A 27,705-nucleotide genomic window follows, 5' to 3' on the forward strand; every position below is an offset into this window, starting at 1 on the left:
TGGATTTTTTTTTTAAAGGTAAACATACGCAAGATGCGTCTCCACTGTAACATATAAAGCTCATGTAGAGCTACAGGATTGAATAAATTTAAAAATTAAGTAATATTGTACCTCTGTGGGGTTTTAAAAAATATATTCTTTGTCCTTCTGACTTGAATGCTTTCTTTGCTAGACATGCAAATCTGTCACTTCATAGCCAAAGCCATTCACAATATTTTTGAGCCAAATGGTATGTTAAAAAAATGGGAAAATTAAAAAATCCACAGCCCCATGACCTACTGAACAAGAACGCATGCACATACATAAGCACACAGTAGGCCTGACCAAAAAAAAACAAAGTGTGCTGATGCCCTTACCTGCTTTGTAAGCTTACTGAAGTAGAACCCGTTGTAACCTTTGTAGTAGTGTTTGCGCTGGTAAGCAGGGGTTTCTGAAGCCCAGCTGGAGAGGTAACTGTTGGCGCTGCCGTAGTAGTTGGAACACTAGAACTAATCAAGTCATCTTGTCTTCTACCAAAGGAGCCACTGAAGGAGAAAATCACATAATATATGTCATGTGCATCACATTGTTCATTAAAAGACCATAAAGGTATAAATTACCTTCATGGTTCCTTCTTGCCAAAGCTGCTTCTCCTGATTAAGTAAAACGCAGACTCTTTCAGCCATATTAAAACAGAATTCCATCTTTAGTTTCCTTGACTGAGATCCTATTTCTGCTTCCACTGCTGTCCTCTGGAAGTCACCTTTTATACTGTAATCAGGGCTCATGGTAGAGGTGATCTCTTTTATTAGACCAACAAGATTTTTGTAAAAAAATTCTTTAACTGCAAGCTTTCAGGAACAAACACCCTTCATTAGGCATCGGAGAACAGATTTTAAAAGTTCTCCGGGGTAGAAATGAAAGTCTGTATTTCATAGGATTTCACAGAGGAGTCAATAGATGGAAAGCTCCTCTGGGCAGGCAGTTCTTGCAATTAAAGAATTTTTTTTGCAATGATCTTGTTGGTCTAATAAAAGATATCACCTCTACCATGAGCCCTAATTGTTTTTTTCTTCTAGACCAATACGGCTACAACCCGGATAACCTTTAACACTGAATATTCATTCTCCTATTCAGAAAGGTCTGGAACCACTGGGTATCACTAACCACAATGTGTGGATGAATGGTAGTGGCCAAATACCTCATCTATTTTACCACCATCACCTTATTTTCACACAGTGACCCCTCTCTATAGCTCTTCATAATGATACAGACTCCAGAAAATACAGAATGCTGCTGCACAGCTTTTATTGACAGGGCCAATATTAAATTCCCTTTGTTTCAACAGTTAAAATATATTGCGCTTGTTTGAAAGCTCTCTGGATCTTCTTCTCTCAGAAAGATCAGAATCATACAAAATTTGGGTTGGATGGATCTCAGGTGGTCATCTAGTCCAACCCCCCTGCTTAAAGCAGGACCAGCCCCAACTATACCATCCCGATTATTATGCTACCCCAATACCTTTCCTGTCCATCTTCACTTTTCTGAGTATGGAGAAGAGAACATAGTGATATCTACACTATGTCAATCGGCTCTGTAATTTCAATTCTGCATGATAGGACTGGAAGTGCTACGATCATTTGCATATTTCTATGCCTGTATTTAACGCCAGCAATGGCACAGACTGCTCAGATTGTTAACCACATTACTAACTACAAAACAACTGCATACATGATGACCAATTTGCCATCACTACTCTGGATTCTGGGCTCTTGCTGCTAGAATTATAAAATGGCACATAAAACAGCCTGTTATAAGAACAAACTTGTACAAGAAAAGAAGTTTACTGATGTATGCCAAATTCAGAAATTTACATAACATTTCTCAAACCATAGCAATACAGGAATTACCATTATGTTTTTACTGCCCCTTTAAGTTAACCAAATGATACAAAGGAAATAGAAGGAGCCAGAATTGCTTAACTAAAACACACTTATCTCGGGAGAGCTCCCAATTGTTATGGAACTGGCATATTCAGATCCTAGCCAGGCTAGATCAAGGCAGATGTAAAAAAACATAGGAATGTTTTGGGACTGCTGTGAAGCGGCACAAGTATCACACTGCTTTAAAGTTATGTTGACCCTGAGGACACAAACTTCTCTTGGATGTTCAAGTGACATAATAAGAACCAGGCTCCAGGAAAACATCACAATCCCCACCACAGCCAGATCAGTAGAGAAAATGGGTAATGAAAGAAAAAGGTTTTCAGCTTTAAATAAATATGCATAGAATCATGTTGTATCAGGAGACCCAATAATAAAAAACATCATTTATTTCTGTCCCTTCCTTGTATCCTCTCTTCTGTTGAATCATTAACTCAGCCTTTTAAAAATTAAACTAACAACAGTATTAATTTAAGTTTGTATGGGCCCAAGTACCAAAGTCATATTTTAATGTCACTCTTTTTCCCTTCCCATGTTCACTGAATGCTGCTCCCTCACTAGCTATATCCTGCCCTAAATTATATTGTAAGAAACATCTTAGCTCAGAAAAAAATGCCTTACAGGACGTGTTAAGCCCTGCATAAGTTAATCAATCTGCTCACTAGTAGTAGACAGAAAACCATACCGAAAACTACCTGTACTATAGAAGATAAGAGGCCTTTTATACTGAACACCAAATTTCCAAAAAATTTGAAATTTTATTAGATTTGTTAGGCGCCTTAGACAAATAAAGTACTACATTAATAAAGATATATGCCCAAGACATAAGAATGTAACCAGTGAGTAGTTGTTAAGATACTAGACCAGAAGTAGGCAACCCCCAGCATGGGTGCCAAAACATGGCATGCGAAGGTATTTTGTTTGTTACACACACCTCTGGGCAGACAGCAGGGAAAGGGCCAGGGCTGTGCTGCCACAACAAGGATTGGGTCTCTTGCAGCTCCCTCACCATCCACCCATGGCATGCCAACATCTTACAAGTCAAAGTTGTGGATGTTTATAGCATTCTGGCCAAATATGTTGCTGACCCCTGTACTAGACAGTGGGTGAGATATTCACAGTACCTAAATAACAAAAGGAACCCACGTCCTATTTTTAAGCACAAGTCTCACTGTCTACAGCCACCTTGGAAGTAAGTCTTTGGAAAATGTTCTCTTCTGGCAGTAAGAACAAATCACCAAGAATGAAGATATATTTCCAAGTACTATATATGAGGAAGCTTTAGGAAAAGCTGATGGCATTCCATTTCAAGAATAACAGAAAATTAGGATTTCTACAGTAACAGATGGACACAAAATTGTTCATGCAACCTTAACTAACATTTCTGCAAAAGAATAACAAGTCTTAAAACAAAGATTGCTCAGTGTTATTTAAAGAAGTTATAATTTTTTGGAATTTGCTTTTAGGAAAACATGAAAAATTGTCTTCCAAGTCTTGTAGTCAAATTATTCCATACTGTGGAACCATTCATTCAGTGACAGAGAAGAATTAAAGGGTGTGATGCACACAAAAAACTACCCCATGTGCATGTTCAGGTCTTTTAGTGTACTGCTAAGTCTTTTTAGTTATACATTACATCAGCAGTGCTCAAGCTTTTAGCCCCACAAGCCAAATGAGCAGAACAGGGCTAGTCTGTGTGCCGGATTGAGCCCTCTGGGCCCAGCCAGGTACTTGCAGAGCCTCAGATGGCCTCCAAACATTAGATTCAGGTCCTGCACTAGCTCCATGTGCTCAGATTTGAGCCTATGCTGCCCCTACCCAGCCTTGCATGCCAAAATCGGGCAACCAGTCTAGCATGCAGAACGTAGGGCTCCCTAAGGGTCCTGAAATTTTGCAGCCAGGGGTGTGAAAGGGAGGCACTGCTTCCAGACACCAAATTTTCAGACCTGCAGGCGTGACAACACAGCACTGGGGGTCAGATCTGGCTGGGTGATGAGCACTGCTGTATTACATTCAAATACCAAGAATAGTCCCACCAAAATCAATAACTGATCAGAGTAAAATTAATCATGAGATTGAACTAGAAGACCTCTGAGAGTCTAATTGCCAAGTTTGCAGGATCTGGACCCTTCTGAGATCTTTGTGAAATGGGTACTGTACATATATTTCAAACAGAATCATCCATCAGTCACATGAAAATCACTAAATGCCATATCCTGAGGAAAAAAGCCCACAGACTACACACTGTGAGGCCTGAAGCAATGCTTAATTTTAAAAGCACGTGCTCCCTTGGACAAAAGCTCTGCCAAGTCAACATTTGGAGAGAAGACAAATAATGGAACAAGCATTTTTTCCACTTAGGTCTTAAAAGGCGGAAGCTTTTTTAATTCCAACAGTTAGTCACTTTCAGCTGTTGAACAAAACTGGGAAATTTCAGACAAATTTCAAATGCATTATTTACTATCACTCCTACTTTGCACTGTCCAGCTCAAATAGATTTGTAAGTCTATACAAATTAGCAGTCCGCCTATAAAACAAGCAACGTTCAATTCTTTTAATAAATAAAATAAAAATCTCAATGCACACCTGGCAAAGTTGTTTTAACTTCTATTTCTTCACTAGTAGCATCAGCTTTGTTATCACAGGCTATGAAACTACAATATTTAAATTTAAAACTGCCTATATAGCATACCGGTAATTCTAGTGCCTCAGGCCAAAGTTAACCCACATACTTATCTTATTGAAAATTCCACCCAAAGATTGCCATACCTTCTTTGATAACTTGCATTCTGTGATGTAGGGCCTTCATTCAAAGTGTTCTTCTTGACATCATCTTCCCATTTTCTTCTCGTGTAAGAACCACTACTACGTATTGAGCTAGCAGATGAGTCCCTGTAAAATTTACATTAAAAATAGTTTTGTTAGTTTCTTTGGAGAGAGCTAAACACTAGAAAGAAAAAGAAAAGAATTGGGATGCAAAAATTACATGAAAAGGTGAAGACATGAATAAAGGAATTCAATATAATTAGGCATTCTGAAACTTTCTATACATAAAGTACTATGTCCAGTCATGTTATGACTGAACACCAAAAAAAAAAAAAAGATTGAAGGAATCTAGGGGAGTGAAAAGAACCCATAATTATCTAATTAATAATCAACATGTATATGCTGACATCACTGGCAAGAGCAAGAATCTCTAATACTGATATTCAGGGGTGTGAAAGGGAGAACTAGTAACTCTACTAAAGAACTAGTCTCACAGCAACTCTCATTCCTGACAGTAATTTCCTAGCTCAATAGCTGCTTGGCTCTGTCAGGCAGTGAAAGCCCAGAATAGTATGCAACATGACCCACAAAAGCTACTCTAGAGGCCTAATCTGTACTGTAACCTACAACTACTTTAGTTCCTAGGTAGTTCCAGCAGTTTGTAGGAAGCAAGAACTCCACCAAACCAAGCCAACTGCAAAAATAACTTTACTATGGGAAAAAAAGAACAGATATATTTCAACAAAGTATAAGATAAAAAAAAATGAACAAAAAATTGAAAAAATCCATCAACTTTGAGCCAAGAACAAGCAGAAGTGTAAAGGAAGTGGGGGAAGGAGAGAAAATGACATCTGGAAATTATATGCTAGGTACCTCACATTCCCCATGACAGAATTTACCCCCAAAAATCACTCACTTCTTACTACAAAATGTTATCCAAAATCTCATTTTTTCTCTTAAAAAAAAACTTTTTTTTAGCTCTTACGTTGTTGTATAGAACCTTAAGAATGTAAACCACATCAGCTAAAGGTACAGTTCCTGATGCTCAAGAGAAATATAAACTGCCCTATTCTTAATGAAAGCCTTTTTAACAGCACAATTTTGCTGTTACAGGGTATGGCATTGTGCAAAGATATCAAAGAATTCCAATTTTTTTGTAAAATTTGCCATTCTACTGTAGCCAGGTCCATGGCATTGTGTCTAGCTCTATTAACTATTAGGTCTTGCCTGGAGGAACTGCATCCTTTGTAAATTTGTTCCAATGGGAAGTTATATGAGTTGCAGAGTACCATCTATGAACTATTCTCTGAAGCCAGAGAGCCAGTACTCTTTGGAAGAGCTGGTGTTCAGCTTGCTGACAGAGAAGGTAGCGGGGGACTGAAGTTGAGGAAATATCAGAAACCACAGCTTTACTTCAATAAGTTGCTGGGCTGGATTGTAGGAATCAGTGGACTCACTTCTACGTGGAGAGTGATCAGACTAGATGACGGATTTTAACCAGCCCTTCTTCCTTGAAACTTTAAATATATAATGAGCATGCCTGTGGAACAATACAGTAAAGGCAGACACAACCAAGCAAATAAACACCCGACACAGCAACAAGCTGCCCCATCCTGGCCAGGTATGGGGAAAGCAAGCAAAGGACATTCTGTTGTTGCTGGTCAGTTGATACTGCAACTGCCGAGGCAAATGAGACCAGGCAGCAGGAAAACATAACAAAAATATTCCATTGTTGCAATAATCATTGCAAAATTAGTTGGCGTCTTTAGCAGCAATGAGTATTTTCCACTAAGAGCTACGGGTGTGGCTATTTAGTGGTGTTTAAGATTGTATAAACAAATATTTCACTGATATAGAGAGCAAAGGTATCAAACTCATACCATCAGCTAAGGCTGAAACTAGACAGGGAGGTTACTTTTCAGGCCAGATTTGGACCAGGCCACAGGATGATGGGAACAGGTCCAGTAGGGACAGTGGTGGGTGCAGTAGGGACAGAATCAGTAAGGAAAAAACAGTGATGGGACAGGAAGAGTAAGGCTGTCAGCATAGCCCTCACTTGTCATCCTGCCACTGATGGCCCTGTCCACCAGGGTCTAGAAGCCCCAGATTCTGTGCCAGGCCACCCCATCCCCCCAGGGTAGACCACCAGGCTAGATGAAGCAGCACCATGGACTGGATCCAGGCCTCAGTCTTTATGTTTGATGCTCCGATACAGAATAAATTAATACCGAAGCAGAATTTGGTCCCCTTGAGCTGTACAGTGGGTCCAGATTATAAATTACAAAGAAATATTTCTCTCTGTCAAGATTAAAATCAATGCAGGAGGCTTGTTCTGGGTGAAGTCTCAAAGAATAAAATCAAAATAAAAAGACAAACATTGTTAAAAACAAACCAATAGTAACTAAGTGATTTCAGCATGAAAGGAAGAATGCCATACCTCCAAAGAATAGGAAGCCTAAACAGCTTCAGCCACATGTCCTTAAAAAAAATAAAAGCTTTTCAAGAACTGGCCAACTCAAATAAGAGATGCTCCAAAACGAAAACAAAGTTGAAGGGAGAAGGATAGCCTAAATGCTCCTTTTTCAAAACAGATTCTGCCACCCAGAGACTGAATTTAAGCAACAGCGCTTTAAAAATGTAAGAAAAGTCATGTGTTTGCCTTCTGCATGTTGTAAACTGAAACCCTCTTACGAAAGAAACAAAAAGTGTTCTTCCATTTCAGTAGAAACCACTTGATATTATAAGTAGCGACATGACCTTTCAAGTGCAGGCTTTTCAGCTAATAGAAAGAGATGTACAATTAGAGAACCATTTAGATACGGTCTTTCCAATGATTTTATTGGGGCAAATACTTAGGTGGTCTTCTTGAGGCCTTTAGTGTGTTCCACACATTAATCCAAGGATTTCACAGATTTCATAGACATTAGGGCTGGAACGGACCTTGGAAGATCGAGTCCAGCCCCCTGCCCCAGGGGCAGGAAGTCAGCTGGGGTCAAAGGATCCCAGCAAGATAAATGTCCAGATGTCTCTTAAAAGGAGGCCACAGTAGGTGCTTGCACCACCTCTGGAGGCAGTCTGTTCCAGCCCTTGGGGGCTTGGACAGGAAAGAAGTTTTTCCTTACGTCCAGCCTGAAACGGTCTTGGAGTTTGTGACCGTTTGACCTTGTCATCCCTTGGGGCACTCTGGTGAACAGGTGTTCCCCCATATCCTGATGTACACCCCTTAAGTACTTATAGGCAGCCACCAGGTGCCCCCTGAGCCTGCGCTTTTCCTGGCTGAAGAGTCCCATGGCTCTCAGCCTCTCTTCATAAGGCCTATTCTCTTGCCCTCTGATCATGCGCATGGCTCTCCTCTGGACTCTCTCAAGCTTCTCCACATCCTTTTTTAATTGTGGAGCCCGGAACTGGATGCAGTACTCCACCTGCAGCCTGACCAAGGTCAAGTACAGTGAAAGGATGACATGCTGAGATTTGCTTAAGAAGCATCTATGGATGCAAGCCAGAGTTTGCTCGATTTACCAGCTGCAACATCAAGGATCTTCAAACAAAGTGGACAAGTGACTGTGGAAGACAGTGCAAGAAAAAAGAGCTGGGCAAGTGCACCAAACACTAACTGAAACTTTTAAGCACCCAAAAGTTTAACTCAAATTAAATGAAAAAGACTAAAAAAATAAGTAGTCACAGATTGAGGACCTGGAAGGGCCTCGGCATCTAACCTCCACTACTTTGGAGGACCCAGCAGCTCTTGAATTAGGATTCTGTTCTCTTGGGAGATAGAAGCCAGAGACTCAGAAGTGAAGTACCTTTGCAGATAATTGCTCTAAATATTTTTCTTTTTTTTTCCTTGGGCTGAAAAAGGGCAATGTTGTGAGAGCAATGCGTGGGAGAAGATATCACAAAAAGAATGAAAACAGAATCTTCAGGCACAGCACAAAGTGTCTGAAGACTAAACTACAAAAAAGATAGTTGTCTGATCCTCAAGTCTGCTCCTACAAAAACTTTAACAGCATTGAAAAGACAGATGGCAGTTTAGAAGGGTCCCTGATGAATGCACTGATATACAAGAGTAAAGCAGCAAGCAAGTCTTCTTGCTTTAATCTTCCAGTACAACAAGCCTACACCAAAACTTCTCCTTTTATGCTTGGCCTTCTAGACTAAAGAGAAGAGAGCTAAATGGAAACGAATTACTAAGACTTTAAACAGAGTCAAGAATGCAAGCTCTAATTGCAGGCAAGGCAACCCCAATAAAAGTTTTTATAAGGCAAGTTAAGTTTTTTAGACTGTCTGGTTGGCTGTAAAATTCTGTCTTCTAAAATTGTCTGCAAAAATAGAATCCCAGAAGTGCTGGACTCATATATTCTGCCACACATGATCCTTTCAAAATGAAGACAGAATATACTGCCCTAATTTTACACTGGTGGAAAAAGATCAGAATCTATTAAGCTGATCAGATCAAATGCAAGGAAAGAGAAAGTATCTGTGCCAGCAATAAAATTGTATATATTATTATAATTTAAGGGTTTTTGGTAGCTACTGGGCACATCTACTTGAGATACTACTCCACAGCAGCGTTGGCAGACACTATCCATGATGCAATGATACTGTGCATTAGTAACGAGCTCACTGCTACTGTGCAGTAGCCTCTGAAAAAAAACCATGTGGGGACGCTTATGCACATGCTAAGTGACTATGCAGTCCACTGCTCACATAGACATGGCCACTGTTTCCATATTACCGAACAAAAACATTTGATAACATTGTTAAATATTTGTATAGGCATGACAACCTTGAAAGCAATGCCCACATGATTAACCTTCCAGATGCATAAATTGATACCCTTAAGAATTTTTTGCAAAGTGGCAAAAAAAAAATCTACAGGTAATAATATTTTCTGGGTAAATTTGAAGCCCACCTCCCACTGGAAAAAAAATGAGACTCTCTAAGCTGAATGTACACTCAGGTAACTTCACAAACAGGACATTACTCCTTTGGAGTCTGCTACTGTTAATATGGGAGTGAAAAAAGTAAGGCAAAAGCACTTGCAGAGGCAAAATCAGTAGCCATATCAGCAGCAACTATGAGCAAGACTGCAGCTGTAGTGATATTATGCTAGTATGGGTATGAATCATCACATCTGCATCTGTGGCATGAAAAGTCAACTTTGAAACTCATCTTGCCCGAGTAGCATATTTAACAAGTTATTTCTGGCACTGTTAGCTGCTGAAATATACCATACTTAATCAAATACAAGACAAGATTTTTTTTACCCAATTAGCACAGGGGGAAGAAAATCCCCTCATCTTACATTCACAAAAGACAAAACCTCATTAAATACACAGCCCATCATTGAACTGCTGTCAAAAGCAGCATGTGCTCAGTAAGTAAAACCACCTACAAAAGTTGATTCATGCACTGAGTATGACTATAAAACACATGACCTATATTAGGCAAACATACTGATGGGAACTTACCACAAAAACAGGTTAGTACAGCTCCTATATCTGAATAAGATATATGGTATTACCCATTGCACACAGTCCTCCTCAGTGCCGACTCTTTTAGAAGTCATGGTGAGCCACTACACTGAATACATTTCAACTTCCTCTTCACTCCCAGAAGAAGTGGAGCTGAACCTTTCTTTCCCATTTCCAATATTTCTGTTTCTTCACTGGCCTTAAATGTCTGGCAAACATTAAACGGGGCTCCAAACATTTCACCCATAGTCTTTCTGCCACTCCTCCCTCTCTCAGCATGTTGCATATGATGGCTCTGCCCTCCATGAAGTAGAGCTGGACTAGGTTGCCTTGCATATCATCTGCATATAAATTTTTGGAGGATCCCAAGACTTGTAATAAGAAAACCTGGTTTCAGTCATGAGTGGAGGGCTAACTAGCACATGGATCCTTTCTGGGAAGGTGGGGGGAAGAGACATTCTGGAATACACATACTGAGCAGTGCTGAGCTGTGGAGTCACCATGGATTGAAAGGCAGTTGACTGGTGGGGCCAAGCTCAGTGAACTATATAGCAAATCACAAGTCTTTTGGTTTTGTATTATATACAAGTAGATATAAAAGTGCTTCTTAAAAGTGTGTTTATGGAGTACCTGTGCTAAAACTTGCAGCAGTTTTAAAATAGGCAAAAAATGCATAAATTCTGAATGAACTAAGTCTATGGGTACCCACAGTAATTTTACTATATGTAAGTTACTACAGATATGTTTATTTCAAAGTCAGTGGCTGCATCTACACATGTCATTACGGTGATGTGATAAACTCCGATGCAAATTGAGCCAGAGTTAGCTGCTCCCAGGTGCAGTGTCTGCATGTCTGCCTGGGACTGCAGGAGTTTGAGCTGGGGCAGAGTAGCCCCAGGTTGGCAGAGAGCCCGGGGGGTTAGCCTCAGGCTCCAAGTGGCAATATCAGGTGGCAGAGGGGCTGGCAGGGACACAAGGGTGCTAACGTGCAGAGCTATGCACCAGGCAGTCTCAGCACTTCAGCACCCTTGTTACCATCTACACATGCGTTTTAGTGCACATAATTACTCTGCTGTAAGATAGTACTGTCCTATGGCACACTTAGTTAATTTACTGTGCCTGAATACTAGCACACCTATAGACAGGGACACTTTACTGGAGAGCTAATTAGTCAACTCCACAGTAAAGTGCATGTGTAGATGCACTCTGCGTTTTTAAATCTGCATCTCACTTCCATGTACCTAGGGAGAGTAGGGTCTAACAGTAAGTTGGGGGAACAGAGGGAGACCTGACTCCCCAGATTTATTTTCCCCACTGTAGCAGCAGAAGAGGGACAAATTCAAGGCAAATTTCCAAAAATTAGATTGTATGTGTACCCAAGAAAGTTACAACAAATTTTCTGGATATGGAATTGAATTATTGGAGGGTTGGCTTATATTCAAGGTCATCTTATATTTGAGTAAATATGGTAGATACTACTTTTACTTGTATAAGACCAAGATTACGCTCTTGGTAGTGTAAATCTTCAAGTTTTCCCCAAAAGGCATCTGTCCATTGCTTTTTAAGAAAGGAATATACTGTCATTTACTGATATTCTGTTCTGAGGCAATAAAACAGCAGCATTCTTGTAACTGCAATGTTACCCATCTGAAAGAATAGAAGGGACAGAAACGCTTTGGACTGAACAACCCAGAACTTTTTTGCATTAAGTCTGGCTAGACTTCTCTCTCAGAAATCTAGGGACCAGGTTCCAAGAAATTTTGAAGTAAAATTGTATGTATATTTAACCCACAAGTTATAATTTGAGAGTCACCTGTTCTCTTTCTCATCTATGTCAGATGTACTGGCCAATCGCCTTGGTATTGTAGGTGCAACATATGCAAGTCTAGTTCCTTTACCATCCTTCTCCTGCAAAAGACAAATATTTTTTAGGAGTGAAAAATAGCTTTGTAGATGGTCGCAAGTGATGTTAAAAGTGAAAATAAAGTTTGTTAAACAGCTGCTAATTATACTGCCATCCACTGAGAATTTTTTTAGGCCAATTTCCGTTAGATTTCTCCAGGTTAAACTGTACAATTGGCTCCAATCAGAGGTTAAGAATAGTAAAGCACCACTGCGAGATCAGCAAACTCTTCAAAGCAGCTAATAGTCTTAATTTTCTACAGCATTTGATTTTCTGTTATTGGGACTCCAAAAAGGTTGGGTTTAAAATAGCAATGGCCAACTATATGTCTTTACACACTATAGTGGTATGGTGTTTTTCATAAATCTGTAAACATATTTAAATCAGCACTCTGTGCAAGAAGACATAAGTACTTGAAAAACGAATTACTGGACTTGAGAAACTCAAAAGGGACAAAGTAATTAGTTGCTCAAATACCCGAACAAGCTACGCAACTATTTTGGCACAATAATTCACAGTTTAATTATGCTCCCAACAATAGGTGAACGAGAGGGTATAAAAAGCTTCCCTTTTGACCTCACTTACAGTACCCATATGTAAGGGACAGAAACCATCACAGTTCTTGCACTTAATGAAGTGCAAGCCTTGGGACCAGATAAACTGTTTTGCATGGGTTGAGATGTATGCCCTCCCTTTCCAAAGGTGGCTCAAAACTTGCAGTCCTGGAGCAGCTCTAACCCCTAGCTGTAACTGTAGCTTCATGCATCAATTCAATGCCTTTCATTTTTAAAGATTAAAAGCAGTGTAACTTCTGTAATGAGGTAATCTTTAGGACTGCATACTACATTCAACTGACATCATAATTAACATTTACACTAACTGTACCAGTGGGTATTTTCAAATGTTTTATACTCTGAAAATTGATTACCTTTTCTTTGTTGTCTAATGAAGAGGAGAGCCTGGGGCTTGAAGCTGAACGCATGACACCTGTGGAGTCCTTTTCTTTCTGAGCTTCTTTGGAAGCTGTAATCTCTGCAAGTGCACCATAACTACCAGTCTTCCGAAGACCTAACCTCCAGGAAGCAGGAGATTCATCTTTTCTCTCTTCCTCTTTTGGAGAAACTTTGGTCGTTGAAGTTGGAAACTAAAGGTGAAAAAAAAGACATCAACAAGTTTAAGACCCTTAATCCACACTAACTCTGATATTTCATTCAAAACACAGTGCAAAATATGCTATTTTCAGTAAACGTACAAAAAATTGTGGGGGAGAGAGGGAGGGATGAAACAGCTTACACACTTCCTGGGTACGTTAATGACATAAATAAATAGCTGGTAAAAGGAATACAACATTTTCTAACAGTTAGCTTTAAAAATCCACACTTTAACACACATTGTGATAATGAGGCAAACAAAAATTTACACACCATTTAAAACCATGCAATCTGGTATGAACAGTTTGATTAAATATGTTATTTTGCAACCTGAAAACAAAATCTTGTGCACACCAAAGTCTCACCATAGACTTTTCACCCTTACTGGGCACAAGAACAATGCCAGTTTTTCGCAAGCCCTGCCTCCATGATGTAGGATCTACTGACTCCGCCACAGGCATGATAGGAGGAATGAAATCATACTAAAGCCAATTAAGACAAGACAAAGATAAAGAATGAAAGAATGGAAATGGGGGAGGGGGAGGGAAGTTGTTTTGAAGTCACATATTTGAGTCCTTGTTCATGTACGCTGCTCATCGTTAAAGACCACAAAACACTTAAGAGAAGAAAACATTTTAATACCTTTAATAACTTTAATGCTTTCTGCCCATGCAGATGTACCTGAAGTAGCTTCATTACCAAGATACGATCAGTGTCACTGCAGTCCATGTGCTACACAAGCCTATCAGGATCCTAGGGATGTACTTGATGGTTGAGATCCAACCATCATGCTATTGGCAACTGAGATAGTTTAAACCTACCTTGGGTATGTCCAGAGTGAACATTCACCATTTCAGAAATAAATCTTGATATAGGTATCTATAATCTATTATGTTATCAAAATGCAACATACTGGGAGTGTACATTTCAAGAAAGTTCACTTGATCTATGGTACTGAAATTACAGCAAAACATGTGCCATGCTTTATACAGAAGAGGCTGGAACATTTGTACCCAAGTAGTTTGTAACCCACTTTGTTAGTATAAGATTTCCAAATGAAAGACAAGCCCTTCTGCAAACAGCTGCACAAGGACTGTTGAGATGCTCCTGCTGTTTGTTGCAGCTTGCAACTTCAAGGACACTACCCAAATCAGCTGGAGTTTATCAGTGGCCCCACACAGTTGATCAGGGAAAAGGCATCTTTTGGAGCCACCCTCCTTTCATATGACACACTCACTCTCCTGCTGAATTCAGCATGAAGGGAAAGGAGGGTATGAATGGTAAAAGCACTCACGCCCTGAGACCTGGTACTATATAAAAAGTAGGGGCTCGGATCAGAGCTCACAAGCACCTGCACTAACTAGGCAGTAAGCTCAGGACTCATCATGCACGCACAGAACAGCTGAAGAGGGGATGTGGCCAGACCCTGCTCCCAGATCTACTGCTGCAGCTGTATACCATGGCATTAGGATTATCCTAATCCCTCAGATCTAGAGCAAAAAACTGCATCCTAACACCATTAAGTAGTTAAAGTTTTCAGAGCCTTGGGGCAGTTGACGGGCACATTATAAAGCAGTGATTTTCAAACTTTTTTGTACTAGGACCCATTTGTAAACATTGACAGCCAGTGCCCCTCACTCCCAATCTGCTGCCCCCTTCCCCCAGGCCCCCCAATGTGTGGGGCAGGGGGTGTGTGGGGCATGGGGAGCCCTAAACAACCCCTTGCAGGCTGGTTTCCCCATGTTTTTCTCCTTAAAGGAGATGCCATTTTTTTAAAGTTTATTCATGACCCTTTCACATACTCTTGTGACCCACGGGTTATGAAACGCTGGTCAAAAGGGTCTGTATTTATTAGGGATATCTTCAGTTAACAATGTAAGAGAGATATTAGGGTGGGTGTCAAAGCAATAAAGCCTAGAGATGTTGTTGCAAGTTTGGAGCTTGAAGCAAAAAGACAGCAAGATTTGTTGAGGTGAGATGTGAAAGTTGGACAGAATTTAAGTCGGTCAGAATGGCCAACCATGAGTAATGCACCCATCATGTCAACTGAAAATGAATCTCTCAAAGAATAATAGTTACTGGGTAGTAAAATGCATATTAAAATGTCCATAGATATGGCAATTGATGACAGATACCAAACTAAAAAGTTTTTTTTTCTTTCAGTGGGGGTAATCCCTTTTACTTTCTCAAAAGCCTTTCACAAATTTAAATCCTTTCAACCTCCATCTATACTGACTCATTTCAGTTCTGCATTCTACCACTCTTCTCACATCAGGAATCAGTAGTAAGCAGTTTATAAAATGTAGGTTCTTTGTATCTTCTAAAAATGTTTAATTTACTCAAAACCTGCCTGTGTATATAAGAATAGGGTCACACTGGGTCAGATCAATGGTCTATCAAGCCCTGTGTCCTGTCCCCAGTGGTGGCATTCTTTAAAGGGAAGATCAAAGGAACATGAAATATCTAGGATGACAGTCTTCTGTCATACATTCCCTATCATCCACCATCAAAAGCAAGATGGCAGAACCATAACATAACCACATTTCATATTTTTCAGTAACAGGTCACTTGTCCTAACTTGTTCAGAGTAAGCAATATAACCACGTCTCAGTCCCTGAACAAGATTAGATTTAAGATTTCCCTCCATCTCTCACTACATATTTGTAGTTTGGCGGAAAGGCATACCATATTGATTAAAGCAGGTATTGCATCTGTAATTCAAGAACTAGTGTTAAGCATATCAACTTTGAAAAAGCCAGAACAGCACCAGCACTTCATGGTCATTGGAAGAGGTGTGCCTATGTTAAAACACAGCTTTGGTCTTTATATTCAGAGAATATCAACAATACTTTAAGGCACTGACCTAAAGGTTTATTCCTAGTAGGGCTGTCAAACGATTAAAATTTATCATCGTGATTAGTTGTGTGATTAAAAAAAATTAGTCACAATTAATCACTATTTTAATCACACAGCTAACAACTCGAAATTATGCAGATGCTTTGTATGGTTGGGGGTATGTGGGGGGAGGTGGGGGGGAAAATCTGTGAAAGTGTGGGAGACTGAGGATGTGTGTGCATGTGTAAGGTTTGGAGCCTAGGGAGGGGAGGGTCCCTGCATGTCCTGGCAGGATGTGGGGTACTGTAGGTCAGGAGTGAAGGGTAGCAGCAGGACTGCGGGGGCTGTGGCTTGGGAGTGAGGAACAGAGACAGGGCATGGGCACATTACTGCCCACCTCACAATCATATTACAACCCCTGCTCACGGGTGTCCTCTTTTTTGAAACTGGAAATATGGTAACCCGACGGTAATGCAGCCTGGCGGTGTGCAGAACAGTGTCCAGAAGGTAAGTTTGTGGAGGGGAAAAGATGAGGGAGGGGGTAGATTGAGGCCCCTATGGTGAGGGAAGGAGTGGGGCAGGGACAGGGGTGAATGGGGCCCCAGGACAGGTTGCAGGATGGAGCCACAGAAGGCCCATCCAGGGGTGTGGGGGACGACCTGCCCCAGCCCTGAGACCCCATTCATCCCAGCACCTGCCTCATTCCCTCCCTCACTATGGGAGCCTCAATCTGCCCCCCACTCACCCCTTTCCCTCCACAGACTTACCTGTTGGGTGCTGCTCTACACGCCGCCAGGTTGCATTCCTGGCCGTGTTCATGCTGCAGGTGCTCATGGGCATTTGTGTGCCTGTACCCCCCCCCCGCCTTCCTCCTACAGCAGCCTGGAGCCTGCACCTGGGCTGCCCTGAAGCTCTTCTGCACTGCCACCGCTGCCCCACTGGTCAGCCTGGAGCCAGAGTGATAGCAATGGAGCAGAGCCCAGGCTGCAAAAACCATGTGCATGATTAACATGTTAAAAAAATTAATGCAAGAAGAAATTAACCCATTAATTATGCATGATAATGTTGAATATTTGACAGCCCTAATTCCTAGCCTTCCTCAATGGTTGAAGCTTCCTAAAAGCTGTGGACATTACATTTTGAGAGGGAAAACTCAGACTCAAAGCTAACAGTCCACTAAGATGGACTTCTCACCCCAGGCTGTGGAGGGCGCTCTTGCCACTACAGTCCTGAAGGGCAGATGTCTAATCCTGCACACAAAGAACAGACCTTGTACACACTCCCAAATCTGTTCTAAGATCCACTGCATAACAAGGACCTGAGATTTGGACAGATGTGAGAGAAACTAAAACTGACTGATAATTTTCATCAACATAGCCAGGATACAATCAATAAACAAGACTAAAGGTAGAACTATTGGGAAAATAATCCTTCCTTTGTTCCAAACCCTGGAGAACTCTTCAGCATACAGCCCAAGTACATTGCGGTCAAGAGTGAGAGCTAAATCAGTTTATACTGCTCATTTCAGACATTCTCTTTCAGCTCCTATGGTTAAACTAAGGTGGTACCTAAGGCTACAGTTCAGTAAAGCTGCATTAGTCCTAAAATTAATCTAACATCAAGACCATTTCTTCTGTCCCTTAAGGAGTACAAAATAGACACTCAAAAAATTAATGTTAAATTCTGAAAAAGCTTGAAAATGAGTCTCTTAAGGAGAGAAACTTGTTAGAGAGACAAAGATACAACCTTAAGAGTTTAAAATACGGCAATACCAGCCAGTATGGGCACAGATTCTTTCAGAAGAAACTCTTAGATAAACCTATTACTTGTGCAAAGGGAAAAGTGAAGGGCCAAAACCCAATTCCCCCCTCAAAACCCCCCCCCACCACAATATAGATACCCTAAGTATGATCAATGCCTCTATAGATCTGGTCTCCCTTTGACAAAAAGCCTTAATAATGATGTCAACTTGGAGATTGTCATCCTTCATATAATTATATGACAAATGATGACGTCCCCTTTTTAAGACTTAACAATCAGACTTACAGTATTTACTTGATTTTAAGATGAAGCACCCCCCCGCATTTCACATGGGGGGGTCCCTCATCTTAGAACTGAATACAAGGGAGGTGGGAGGGGAGGGGGCGGTCAGCAGGCAGCTGCTGCAGCTCAGACTCCAACCACTACCTGGGGTCAGGGCCATAGTTCCAGCTGCTGCTGCCTGCCCCCCACCTCCCTCCCCTGCCACCTCTGCACCCACACATCTTTCCCCTCTCCACACAAAGTCTCTGCTTCCTCGCCTTCCCTTCTCCCTCTCCATTTACCCTGTTTCCACAATGGCAGGCTCCTTCTACACTGCAGCATATGGAGCCAACCATGGCCCCAACCTGTCCCTGTAACAGTGGTATACAGCCTGCATGACTGCTACGGGCTGGGCTGGAGCTGCGCTCGGTGCCCCAGGCTAGAACACAATGGAACCTGCCAGTGCAGAGCAAGGGTGGGGGGGAAGGGGGGGGAGTAGAGGCTGGAGAGGAGGGGAGCAGAAGCAACAGAGAAAGCGGGCGCAAGCAAGGGGTAAGCTGCTTGACCTTCTCACACCACCTGCCCCACACTGCCTGTCCCCCTGCAGCAGTGGGGGGGATGAATTAAAGATGACCCCTCAACAGTTAAATTCTATACATGGAAAACTGTAACAAATTTGTAAAATTTTCCATGTACAGAATCTAATTATTGGAAGAGATGGTCTTAAATTCAGGGCCATCTTAGATTTGAGTAAATGCAGTATATATTAACAAAATCTACATTAGAGCTGCATCAATTTATTTTTTTGAGTGGATTCATCAAGAATTTTCAGGGCCATTCATACCAGTATGTTTAAGCCTAATGTTTAATTTCTGCCTATCTATATGTTTTTGCCTACATTATAAACTTCCTATAGTATGAACAAAGGATTACTTTCCATCTACAAAATGTCTAACACACCTAGAAGGCACTTTCATGGACAATCAATACTAGCACTGAAAGTCTCTCCTCAGTTCTACAAGAAGCAGAGAAGTAATAATATTTTAAAATAAAACTAACAATTGATGCGTCATTGTACTCCTATTTAAAATAAAAGCAATATTTAATTTTTATGTTTGTCCTTTAAAGCCCCAGCAAAAGCACCACATATGCATGTATCTGAGGGCAGCCCATGCTGCTACAAATGTAGATCATGTGTGGGCCATCCCATTAAAGTCTCTGCTCCTGCTTGTGCCATTTTAACTAGAAGGATTCTGCTTAGTTCATATGTTCATTGCCTACCTTCTACTTTATGAACAAAGTAATTTTGTAATTGATGGGTTTTGGTGGCAGGATATACTAGAACAAACAAAATGAGGAAACAAATTAGAACTATTTCACCATTTAAAAAAACTGTAGCTTTAAACAAACCAACCAAACAACCTCTACTCCAACTCAAGTAACACCTCCATATACCTGCTAATGGCAACCTCAGATTTTCACAGAAGGCAGCTGCAAAGACAGTAGGTTTTTCAAATGACAGCAGGGAGCTAATCACATGGCTATTTAATCCTGCTCCGGACTTCACAATATTGCAGCAACACTACTAGGAGTACTTGAGGTATTGGAGTTCACTGAAAGTTAAATTGGTATGTCACAACAGCAGCAACCACAGAGATGGACCTCAACTTCAGAGCCAATAATACTTAATTTTAATTAGAAGTTAATTTTCTAGTCGGCCCATCTACCTAAATTTATGAACAGATGAACTTACTGCACCACATTACCTTGTATGTGTCAACAACACTGAACACTGTCTAATTGTCTACTCACAATCAGTTACATTGGTTTAAAGTGTTTGCAAACAGATCACAAAACAGCATGGACCAAAGAAGTTAAAAAAAAATCCTTGTTCTCCATTAGTTTGTGTTCATTTCTTAGGTTTTGGCAAAAGTTGCTCCCTTCTCATTTCCCGTGTTCTGGACCACTGAATACTTGAACTCCTCTGGAATACCACAAATTCTTCCCTTTCATATGAAGCTGCGTTGGGAGTCAAGATGTGCAACTGAGGTTCTTGTTTCCTCTGCTTCAATTACATTTAAATAGAGAAACTGCCCCCTTCTTTGAAAACTGATAGTTGGATAATAAATAAGATGCTTATGATAGGTAACTGTCTTCCAATACCCATTTTTGTTACAAGTCAAGTCTGCAATGTAGGTAGAAAGTCTCAATAAAATATGATAAAAGACACAGCTTTTAAAATATTTCAGAAAGTACCTTCAGGAAAATTTTAACGCAAATAAATGTTCTAATGATCACTGAATATTCCAAGAATATTTGCATATTTTCAGACTCACTAGACAATTAATTCACATTGTAACCACTGTAATCAACATAGGCATACAGAAAAAAATACTCCAAAATATGCATAATGTACATACAGCAATTATTTTTTGTTTTACCTTCTTAACAGGTGATGTAGGTGTCATCTGACCAGTGGTTATCAAAGATGCTGTCACAACTATGGAAGTGGGTTGCGTACTGACGTTATTTGCATTATTAGCTAGAGGTTTGTTCTTGTCTGCAAAAGATTTTTGGCATTGTCATTTATAACGTATTGACCTATAGTAAATATAGTTACACTTCTTCTGAATTGGGTGAAGTCCTTAATTAACCCAGCCAGTAGCATCTTATTTTGCATTCTCAGTTTTCTCTCTCACTCCCCAATTTTTGGCATTCTAATTATATCTAATTACAAAAGGCTTTTTCTTACAATCTTAGAAAGGTTGCAACTTTTTCCTATATTCCAACAACAATTTTCTCTGCATTAAAATCGCAAATCAGGTAGGTACTTACCTACAACATTAAGCATATAATCAAATCCCAGTAAAAATACTCACATACTTAAAAGTTACATGCATGCTAAAGCACTTTGCTGTAAAACACCAGGGGCCAACTTTTTCAGTACACATGCTGAAACTACAAATTAGCTCCATACACTCAAGTGCCACTCTGTTGCTCTGCTTTCCGCTCCCTGACCTATGCTCTCTGCCCATTCGACTGCTCTGCTTTCTGCCCTACCTGCCACTGTGCTGTCTATCCCTCCCCTCATCTGCCACATGCCATGCACATAGACTGCTTGATGCTTGTGGCACACGTGTGCCACAGATTGGCCATCTCTGCTAATACACAAAGCTCCCAATTCAGCCTGCAAATACAGAAAAAATCTAAAAGCAATCCAAAAATTTTTAAAGACCCTTTATTATACTGGACAAACTACAAAAAAAATAGTCGCTTACCTTAGCTAGCCCATAACCTAATGGCAAAGCAGATAACACACTTCGGCATAAAGTACAATGAAAAGATGTACTGCATGGTTTTAATGTGAAAAGAAAAAAAGACCCTCCTTATTCCAACATTTTTGGTATCCCTATTAATTCAGCCATATTTGTCATTTAAGATTCTACTGCTATCAGCTTCTATTAGCCCAAGGGAACTGACACAGTCCTAACACAAATAAAACGGTTACAAAACAGTTCATTAGTACGTAGCTATTTTTGGTCATGCATACGGCCAATAGCCCAAGCTTGACTTTCAAATTCTTACCCGATATCTTGGCACTTTGTAAAAACAACTTTGTTACCGACTGTGACAACATTTATAGGATAGAGGAAATGTTGGTGTATGAGACATCTGTTTTAGTTATCAGCTTCTCTGAATCATAGGGGAGACTCAAAAAGTGGCAAAAGGCTGAGCTAAATTGACAACCTTTAATTATACAGGTTGTGTGGACTGTGCATACAAGTTGGGAAAAGTATAGAGACAAATGTAGGTGAAACAGTCCTAGATGAACAAGTGAGGAGTAAAGCTGTGAATTCTGATGTGGAAGAAGAAAAGCTGTAAGAGGATGCAATTATTAGGGGTAAAAGGAAGGGAGCGATACAGAAACAGGTCTCAACAGCTGTTTTGAAATTATTTGAAATTAGGAAGAGAAGGCCTGTAAATAAGACCAAGTTAAGCCACATGAAAAGCTCTGTGGGAAATTTTCTGAAGTCATGAGACGTAAAACACACACATGAAAATGGAAGAACACCCCCCCCCTCCCCCCAAAAACAAACTGACCAAAAACCACACAATGATGGGGCTTACTTGCTTTACAGTTTCCTATACCTTTAGAGTTCATTAGTTAACTTAGTTTGAAATCTATTTTTTTTTAAATCTGAGCTTCTCACATAATCAGTAGTTTCCAGGAGCAAAGGTTCTAGCATAATACCCCACATAATACCCCACCCCAACACTTGATAACAATACTGAGGATCTGCAATGCTGCAACACTCGTTAAAGTGTTTTATAACAGCCAATTAAAATGTTCCTTAACATTCTGAGAATTTTTGTTGTAACACAACCTTAAAATGAATAATGGGAAAAAAGGGAGAGTGCACGCTTGGAACTTTGTGACATAGCTCTACAGGGAAAAGCCTAACTTCTGTAGCTTGCCAAATAAAGTATGATAAAGCCTTGTTGATATTAAAAAAAAACAGAGTTTACATAAATTAATTCTTGCGTCTCAGTCAAATTTTCCTGGCACAAAACTGTCCACTAGTAATGAAGAGAATACAGTTACCAGAGAATCACAGAATTCAAGAAACACTGTAGCTGGCTTACTGACCAAGGCAGCCAGCCCTGCATGCTGGATCACAGGTGACTTGAGTTTACCAGACCTCAATCTCCCTAGGGGAGGGCTACAAACTTAAAGGAATGCTATGCCCTCCAGGTCTGAGGTATATTTTGCAGCATGCCATTAAAATATCAGTAAGAACATCTAACCTAATTCTAACAGAACCATCAATAGCTGATGCAATTTTTTTTTCTTTTTCTTTTCTTAACGGGTTCCTCAAAAGAAATGACACAAAGATACACTGGAGAAGGAAGCCTGTGAAATACCTTTCAGACAAAAAGAGCTCCTTAAAAGTTTCTAGGGAACCCACAACAAAGACCAGAGAGGGCCAAAGCAAATAAAGATAAACTGACTATTGGATAATGGTTATGAATCTATTCTAGTTCACCAATGAGCATTAAGTAGCAAGTCAAACAGAAAAGAGAATAAAAGCACCTAAAACTCAGCCTTGGTGTATTTCAAGCCCTTAGTGTCTTTTATACCACAGATACCCTTCTCCCACAAAATCAGTCCCTCAAAATTAAGCAGAGAGGCTTCCCTCTGTCTTAATCGGAGAAGCTGATTCTTCTGCCCAGAATAGAGAGCAGCTCACTTTGATTCCTCCTCCCAAACCAACTGCCCAGCAGCAGCAGTGGCATTTCTATTCAGGCAGCTGAGGAAGTCAGCTGACAATGAGCCATTGTCCTTCACTTCCCCTCTTTTTTAATGATCATGATGTTCCACTTATCAAGCTAACCTTCCTTCTGGTAATTTTACTGAGTGCTAGCTACTCCTGGTTTCTGTTCTCCTATTTCACAATCTTGGAAACTTTTTAGTCCAGCAGATTATAAAGCATGCAAACTTTTTCCAGGTCCTTTCAAAATAATGGAGCTACACATAAAGGCTAGACTTCAGCAGCAGTTGAAGTTTCAGCCTTCAGTTAAGCAGAAAAGGGACTGCGAGTGAGTTACAGATTAGGCTGTCTTTGCTCTATACAGCTATAATTCTGGAGGGAAAAATGTGTTCTTCTTTGTTCTGCCTTCACAAAAAAATGTGTACACCTTATTTGAGGGCATGTATGTGCAAAAAAAACGTTATATTTTCATCAGACACAAGCATCAAGCAAAGCTTGAATGCTGCAGTTATTTGAATAAGCTATTGTTTTCTTGAAAGCTTCAGTTAAAAAGGTAATAGCCTAAAAATAGAAAATTTATTAGTGCAACTATTACACTTTTCTCTAGATATTTTATACACATCTATAAAATAGGTAAAAAGTAATGTTTGTGTTAATCTCTTTCCAAATATTATAATGGGTTCTTGTTCATAGAGACATTTTGTATTACAGAATATAATGTGCCCATTTAAAACTGTGTTTGGGCCTAGATTTCCCATCTGTTTTATACATTACAAGAGTTGCTACATTAATATAAAGTTATTACTTCTAAGAGTGCCTAACATACCTTCATAATCAATCACACAGAATGAGTTTAAGCAACAAGTCTTACTCATCCAATAAACATATGCAGATGAAAAACCCTGCCCCAGCAATCCTTGGATGGCCAGGCAGTCTCATTTTGCAACCATTCCTTATATGTTACCACTGCTGCATAGTAATATAAACAAGAATGGAGATATGCTACAAAAATCAAGCTGCACTATAGGCTGAATGTCCCAAGGTGGACAGCAGGCAAGTTTCTCCTCTCCTCTCAACTCAGTTAGCAGTTTCTACAAAAGTCAGATGTGCAAGTGGCAGAATTGGTACGGAGTCTATCCCTGCAGCAATAACTGCATTCTTTTCCAGCAACGTACATAAGCAGATAAAGAAGATGAAGTCTTTTAAAGACAGAAGTACTATTGTGTGCATGTGTGGAGGGACGGGAAGCAGAGGGACTGATTTAAGGAGTCTGGCAACTTTTGATGGATAAGTTATCCAACAGGGTAAAGCTGTGCATCTCTAAACCATCTACCCCATTCAAACACAGACTGAATCTTTGCATATGCCCCTTTAAATAGTGTTTGAGTCTACCTTCCCCAGAAGTATAAACATCTAACTTGGCTTCTAACAGGCCTACTATAATGCCAGTTCCTCCATATTACAATCTATGCATTAAACCAGACATCTAATTTTTGGGCAGCCAGTGGCCACAACTGCGCAGGTGTGCCCGCAGCTCCCCACCACCATGCAGGCAACCTAACATTCCTCCCTCCCCCCTTCTGTGCAAACGGCCTAACTCCACACCCCGCCCCTAGCCACCCACACAAGGCAGCCCAGCTCCCCACAGAGCTGGAGTCAGAGGGAAGAAGGAGAAGCCAAGATGCCCAGGAGCAGTCTCCCACTTCTGCTGCATGGGGAGCTCTGTAGCACAGGCAGGCCAACTTCCCACATGACCAGGAGAGAGGGGGCTGCTGCATATGCAGTGTGCACATCTGGAGAGAGGGACAGCCAAGCTATCCAGGCCCCCTGCAGCGTCTGGACAGCCTAGCTTTCCCTTGATGCATGCACAGCACCCGCCCTACACACCTGTGGTGTGGGCAGGCTTGCTCCTCTGCTGCATTCACAGCTCAGGCAGTCCAGCCCTCTCCCAGCTGCTGCAGCAGGAGCAAACAGCAACCAAGTGGGAGTCCATGGGCCACACGCTAACCTACTAGTTGGACAGCCATGCTTTACATAATCTTAATAGAAGTTTAGGTCAGATATTGGGGGAAAAAACTCTCTCAGTAGAAGGGTTGTAAAGCACTGGAACAGGCTACCCAGAAAGACTATGGAATCTCCATCCTTAGAGGTTTTTAAGACCCAACTGGATAAAACCTTGGTTGGGATGATATAGTTGGGGTTGGCCCAGCTTTGAGCAGGGGGCTGGACTAGATGGCTTCCTGAGCTCCCTTCTAACCCTAACTTTCTATGATTCTTGAGTGGTGCATAAAGCAGCTGAATATTTCTTTTGTTAAAACTAGTTTATTAGACTTAGAATACCTTAATATTTACCTTAAAACACAGAGTTCCCTTGCATGTACCTGAGCCAAATCCACTACAATCAGTGTGCTTCAGGATGACAGAACAGAGAATGATATTTGATGTTCTAAGATTTCAGGCTCTGAGTCACAAGCATGGTAAGCAAATAACTCCACACTTAGATCTTGTTTCTCTTTTATTTCCTGCCATCTTCATATCCTTTCTGGACACTGCTGTGGCCTCTAATACACTGTACTAATTTTAAAATAGCTCATTAAAATACAAAATGATTCCATTGCAATAATGTACCTGTGAGCTACATTCACTTTTAAACACATTTAACTTTTAAGAACTAAGGGCATTTATACACATATATTTGTCTGCTCCAACATGTGGAGTCGACTCAATTAATCAAGTCTGCTCTGCATCGCATCCATTTCGCATAAATGGCAAAATGTGTATTAGCACTGAGAAAAATGGCAGTGGTGCGCTTTTCAACTAAAACACCTTTGATGCATTTCAGTTCAAAAGTGTACCACCATTTTCTTAGCACTGATGCACATTTCACCATTTATACAAATGCATGAGCTGCAGCGCTGGGCACTTTTAAAAGCACCTGGCACTGAGGTGCAAAGGTGTACAAATGCCCTAAAATTTGAACAAAGAATCAATTCCCCTTCCTCACATGCTTCTAATGCAGTGAAATACGCTAAAGCAGACTCCTAACACAAGACATTTCTCCAAACCTAAATTTACCTGTTTCTGCTTCTGATTCTGAGTCATCTTCCTCATCCTCTTCACTAGAACAGCTGGACTCATCCTTCTTTCCCTCTTCTTCTTCATCTGCTTTCTCATGCTCTAGAGACTCAATGCTGGTTGCATTCTTTTCTTGCTCAATAATCAAAGTCTCTTTACTGGAACGAAAAAGACTTATTTCAAATAAAAATATTTATTAACTTGAGTAAAGACAACCAGACGTATAAGTAGTTCATATTTGTAGAAGCTTACAAAGTTTTTCGTATCAAGAATATCATCTCATTTAATGCTGCACTTACTTTTTAAATGGTTTTTGTGACTGATTATTATCCAGGTTGGCTGTAGATTCAATTAGGGGAGATTTCTTTTCCCGTTTTTCACTATGAAGCTTTCAGGGATATAAAAATAATGCAATGAAATTGACAGGTTGATAAGTGACAAAGATTTAATACAAATATTATTGGATAAATACATCATGCAAAATATTCAAAATGCTATATCTGAAAAATTAAATCAAACTGCGTTGCTCATCTTTCATGGTTAAATGCACTGACATCCTCAGGCAGAATTTGACAGAATGGAATGGAAGAACAGTTAAAGTGGCATTTACTGACTTTAGCACCTCAAGTCAAACCTGAAGATCAAGTCCATTAACTAACTTGAATTGGTTACACCTAAGAAACACCTCCCCCCCATAATTACGAGACTCTCTAATACTCTAAATGTTTATGTCCGTCTGTCTGTCCGTAATGCTTTACTCACGCTCTAACTAGCTGACAAACAGCCAATCAGAGTGTGAAGAAGCATTCTGATTGTGGCAGCAGGCTGCCTTCTGTCATGTGGATACAGGGGACGAAGCGCCTGGAGGCAGCAGCAACACAGCGGAAAGAAAGGGGGGGAGGGGCAGGGCCAGCAAGGCCCGGGCCCAATGCAGTGGCGGGGGGGCAGTCTTGAGCAGGGGAAAAGCCATCCCACTGTGGTGAGGGAACAGCAGGCCCAGCCTGATGTGCCCACAGCAGCAACTGGAGGAGGGAAGGAGCTGGCCTCCTCCCCAACCCACACATCAGTCCCGAGCCCACTCCTCCTGTCCACCCGCCGCCACCATGTCGGCCTTGGGCCCACTACTTCCACCCACCATGGCAGCCCAGCTTCTCCCCACCCTTGGGCCCAGGTCCATTCCTCCCTAGGCCCCAAGTAGCAAGAGGGAAGGGGAAGTGGGCCCAGACTGGGGGGGGGGGGGGCCCCCCCCCCCCCCCCTTTCATTTTTGACGGGATTTTGGCTTTTTT

At 40.9% G+C, this 27,705-nt stretch overlaps 1 protein-coding gene across 3 annotated transcripts in view; it reads right to left on the reverse strand.

The window, feature by feature from the left end:
- PPP1R12A (protein phosphatase 1 regulatory subunit 12A) overlaps positions 1–27,705 on the reverse strand; it is a 247,779-nt gene that overhangs the window by 88,803 nt on the left and 131,271 nt on the right. For all 3 annotated transcript variants that reach the window (XM_019514786.1, XM_019514783.1, XM_019514785.1), the window contains exons 7-13: positions 26,718–26,806; positions 26,419–26,576; positions 20,515–20,633; positions 12,994–13,209; positions 11,976–12,070; positions 4,692–4,814; positions 357–524 (exon numbers count right to left, since the gene is read on the reverse strand). In XM_019514786.1, the coding sequence (XP_019370331.1) occupies positions 357–524; positions 4,692–4,814; positions 11,976–12,070; positions 12,994–13,209; positions 20,515–20,633; positions 26,419–26,576; positions 26,718–26,806 (968 nt within the window). The remainder of the gene's footprint in view (positions 1–356; positions 525–4,691; positions 4,815–11,975; positions 12,071–12,993; positions 13,210–20,514; positions 20,634–26,418; positions 26,577–26,717; positions 26,807–27,705) is intronic.

This window comes from Gavialis gangeticus, unplaced genomic scaffold (genome assembly GCF_001723915.1).
Source record: "Gavialis gangeticus isolate Ggan-Ray unplaced genomic scaffold, GavGan_comp1, whole genome shotgun sequence".
Lineage (NCBI taxonomy): Eukaryota > Metazoa > Chordata > Crocodylia > Gavialidae > Gavialis > Gavialis gangeticus.